General features: G+C 54.9%; 1 protein-coding gene across 1 annotated transcript in view; it reads right to left on the minus strand.

Moving 5' to 3' along the window:
* SIMC1 (SUMO-interacting motifs containing 1) overlaps nucleotides 1–4,143 on the minus strand; it is a 7,200-nt gene that overhangs the window by 2,075 nt on the left and 982 nt on the right. Inside the window, exons 3-8 of the mRNA XM_009333531.1 lie at nucleotides 3,714–3,971; nucleotides 3,290–3,510; nucleotides 2,445–2,514; nucleotides 1,853–1,998; nucleotides 1,259–1,399; nucleotides 661–789 (exon numbers count right to left, since the gene is read on the minus strand). Of these exons, the coding sequence (XP_009331806.1) occupies nucleotides 661–789; nucleotides 1,259–1,399; nucleotides 1,853–1,998; nucleotides 2,445–2,514; nucleotides 3,290–3,510; nucleotides 3,714–3,971 (965 nt within the window). The remainder of the gene's footprint in view (nucleotides 1–660; nucleotides 790–1,258; nucleotides 1,400–1,852; nucleotides 1,999–2,444; nucleotides 2,515–3,289; nucleotides 3,511–3,713; nucleotides 3,972–4,143) is intronic.

Consider the following 4,143-nt stretch of genomic DNA (forward strand, 5'->3'; position numbering starts at 1 on the left):
CAAGTATGAAGTGGAGTCAGTGGCCAGCTGGATCTAGATCTGTCCTGGGTGGAGCAATAGCTTGGTTAGAGTCAGTTTGGCTTGATTAGACCCGATGTGTGCTCAGAAGAGGGTTCTGCTAAAAGGGTCAGAAAGGGCTGCCTGCTGGGGCTGGCAAACATGCGTTTCAAATGTCTGTGGCTCTAGTGGTCTCATGTCTATGCTAGAGCCAGTCAGGCCCTTGTGCTTTGGCTTCAAATACTGCATTTCTTAGAGAAGCAGACAAAGGCATGTCAAGGCAAAGCTGCAAGAACTGCATCATATTTCTGATGAGCTTCTCAGTTGTCCCTGGGAATCACTGATATGTTTGCCAGTACTTGACCATGCTGATGCAGACTGCTGCTTTTCAGACCCTCTTTACAGTTTTAAGGTCCTGCAACTTTAACAAGTGGGAGAATCAACTTTTCTCAGCAACACATAAGCTGGGGAGATGCATTCAGCTGGTGATGTTCTATCTCCGTGGGATCTGTCAGTCCAACAGCTATGTGTTTGCTGGCTGGGTCATAAATAAGCCTGTCTTTCTATACCCTGTGGTACTTCATGCATCCAGACTTGGATGTAAATTTGGAATAAGACTATTGCTCACACAGGCAGATGCTGCCTTGCACATATTTGTCTCACCTTTGGCTCCTCAGGGGAATATTCAGTATAAATGGGAATATCACATCTGCGATCTTACAGGAGCTGCAGTTGGGAGATTTGTCCACTTCCACTGCGATGGACAACATCCGCTGGAGCAGGAGCATCACCCTAGGTTAGAGAGGCAGTCAACACTAGAGACACTACCCCTCGGCTTACAAAGTAAAGCAGTGGGGATGGCACCTAGTTCTGCCTCACGCCTTGCAGGGAGGGACATAAGGGAACGTAGCAGGCTAGATTTGATGTCTCTTCGTGGCTTTTGAATCTGATGCTCTTGGAAGCAGAGCTAATCCCCAGATGGGCCCTTGGGAGGTCTCAGTGGCTGTACTTGGAGCAGGACGGGGCAACCTGGGCTGTGCGCCAAGAGCTTCAGCCTTATGCTGCATGTAAGAGGAGGACGCTCACTGAGTCAGTTTCCTACCAGGTGAGGAAGTCTCTTGCTCACCAAGTGTATGTCTACCCCAAAGGGGAACTTCAGGTACAGCCTGGCTTCCCTGACCTGACAGGGAGAGACTCCGGCTTCTCCCTGACTTGGGCCCCATGATACTGCCAGCAGGGAGTCAGGACTTCTGGGGCTTACTTCTGGGCGAAGAAAGCTGGTGCAGATGAGCTGCGTTTGGCCCTTGCTTCTGCTGAAGAGGGTGTAATCTCTTGCGGCTGCTCCTGAGGCTGGGAGAACCCGAGTCCTGTAACTGCTGCGACCAACCATTCGACCACCTCCCTGGGACAGAAACAGGAACGTTAGTGGGGACTGGCCTGGTTTTGCTGCATTCTGACCTCTAGATCCACTTGGAGCTCAAGGAAAGATCCCGAGAATGAAGAGTACGTCCCACCCGCTTGGACAGGCTAGGGAGTAGCTCTGTTGAGCAGCAGATTTATACGCTTGTCAACAGGACTGCCTCCTTCTCAGTCCTGTCTTGAGCAATGCAAATCTGACCTCGTTCCTAGGAAAAGCCCGCTACGTTGCGGCGGGAAATGCCTTACATCATCTCTGGTGGTTTGCTTTTGTAAACCTGCTCCTGTTCTTTACACTTGGGTCCTACACTTCCCTTTGACTCCCAAGCTTGTTTTCTGGAAAGTCTGAAAGTCTGACCTGGAGTCTTAACAAGCGTTCCCTGAGCCCCTGTCTCTCAGCATCTGGTTAGAGAATAAGGGAGGAGGAGGTGTCCCTTACTTGACATTGTTGAAGCACATGTCACACGAAAGCACTTTCTTGGCAATCGACTTCTGCAGCAGGCGCAACCTCAGGTTCTGCTGGAAGTCGTCCTCCAGGGTCTGCACCACGTACTGCAGGAAGAGGAGACGGCCAGGGGGCTTCTCCTGAGGGCAGATGGAGATGGTATGAGCCCAGCGGAGCCACAGGGTGCGGAGCACCAGGAAATTTGGCTGTCTCAGGAATGGGCTGATGTACATGACTGAGGAATAGCTCCAGGAGGGGCTGTCTGGCTCAGACAATGCCCCGGGGGCTTCGCTGGACCTGCACTACCATTGCATTAGGGCTGTGGCCCACAGAGGCTTTGTCTGTTGCTGTGTCTTCTTCAGACAAGACAACCTGCCTACAGCTGTGCAGAAGCTTAGGGAGCACTGTGGATAAAAGCGGGAGACCCAACTGGCATTTGCTGCCCTCAGTGGCTGTAATAAAACTGCATGTTGGACTGGCCCATTCTGCAGGAGAGCATGGCCATGAGGCCCTGGGGCAATGCTTACCCTCAGGCACCGCGTGCTGGATTATCCCTGCCCAATGTGACACACGCAGTGCCAAGTACCTGGTCCTCCATGACGTATTTCAGCAGCATCCAGTCCCATCCCACTGTGGCGGCGTTGGCTGGATGGAGCCTGCAAGGACAGCACTGTCCATTTGTGCTGAACTGCCCAACCGTCTGCCTGGAGGCACGGCAGCCCCTGGCCCTCCCCCGGCCTCACTTGCTCAGGGGCCTGCCCTGCCTTCTCCTCTCCAGCTTCACCCTCTCCCTTTCTCCTCCCCTGACCATATTAATTTTTTGGAAGCATCTAACTGGGGCTGTACTCCATGGAAAGCGTCGGCACTCCTGGGCCCGTGGCCTCACAAAACATTGTGACTCTCTGTGAGAATCCTGACAGCAGCAGGGGAACTGCTCCAGCCATCTCCAGCCCATGGCCCCCACTGCAGCCCAAGGAAGGCGTTTCTGCCATGTCACAGCAGTGAAGAATGAGATCTGCTCTTCAGGACCAAGGCAAACACGCTCCTCTGTCCTAGAGGGCTCCCTGGTGTCACAGGCTGTCCCTGCACTGTGTGGGCTTGCTACTAAATGATTAAAGGATGCTCATGATATAGTTGGAGCTGCTTTCCCCCTTGTCTCAGCATCCCCTGCCTCTCTCACCCCCCATCCTCTGTTCACTTGGGGGTTTATTGGCTGCTGTCTGGCCCAGCAATGGTCCTGACCGACCCACAGACAGCCCAGGGTGTGCCTGTGCTGATAACAGGAGGCGGGGCAGGAGGATCATCCTGGATTATGGGGGGAAATCGCTCCCTGTTCTGTGGGTGAGGACTACAGAGAATAACCTTTATGCTGGCCAGGCCCCCGGGAGCACCTAGCCAGCCCCAGGGCACCATGGCAAAGGGAACACCTACATTTGGATCTTCATCAGCAGCATGTAGATGTCCTTCAGGATCTCCCCTTGGTGGGGGTTCAACAGGATCTGTCTGATCAGGTGGGAGATGATTTCTTTGGGGGGACAGTGCTGGTGGGAGACGAACTCGCTCAGGAAATGCAACGTGCCCTCCAGAAAGTTCTCCTCCATGGTGGTGCGCACCATGCTCAGCTTCCCGCTGGGGATGAGCTCAGGTTTCCGCTGCGTGCAAGGCAAGGCAATGAGTGAAAACTGGCTCCCCCCAACACAGAGGAACCCAGCTGTGATGTGGGGCCCACCATGAAGGGAACTGCAATAACCAGAGATCCCAACTGCCTGGCAAAGCTTCCCCCGAAAGGGGAAGCGAAGCAGGGGCTGCCCCTGCTCCATCCTCTACTGCAGGGGCTGCTCTGAACCCCGTTTACCTGCTGTGTTTCCCTGTTGGGTGCTACACCTTGGAGGAAGAGGTGCTGGACTCCGCTCCTTCTGAAACAGTGCAGTTTGTTCAGCCAGGCCTTGCTGTCAGCCTTGGTCCTGGCTGGGGCCACTTGCTGGATTGCTTCGTGTGGCGGTAAGTCACCTGCTTCCAGCAAAGGCCCTTGGGCCTTCCCTGGGGTTGTGGGGATGGCTGGGGCAGGGCTCAGCCTCGGTGGCAGCTCCCTTTGCTGGCAGAGGTGGGGAGTCTATTCCTCTGGGCCACCGGCTCTCCAGCTGCTGCTGCTGTCCAGGCTGGAGGGGGACAGGGACAGCAGGTCCGAGTCCAGCTGCATGCTGGCCAGGGAGCCCAAGTCACTATTAACAGTGGTGGTGCTGCAGTTCTGCTCTGGGCTGCAGGAGGGGCCGTGTCGGCTGGGG

The sequence above is a fragment of the Pygoscelis adeliae genome, unplaced genomic scaffold (assembly GCF_000699105.1).
Source record: "Pygoscelis adeliae isolate BGI_AS28 unplaced genomic scaffold, ASM69910v1 Scaffold431, whole genome shotgun sequence".
NCBI lineage: Eukaryota > Metazoa > Chordata > Aves > Sphenisciformes > Spheniscidae > Pygoscelis > Pygoscelis adeliae.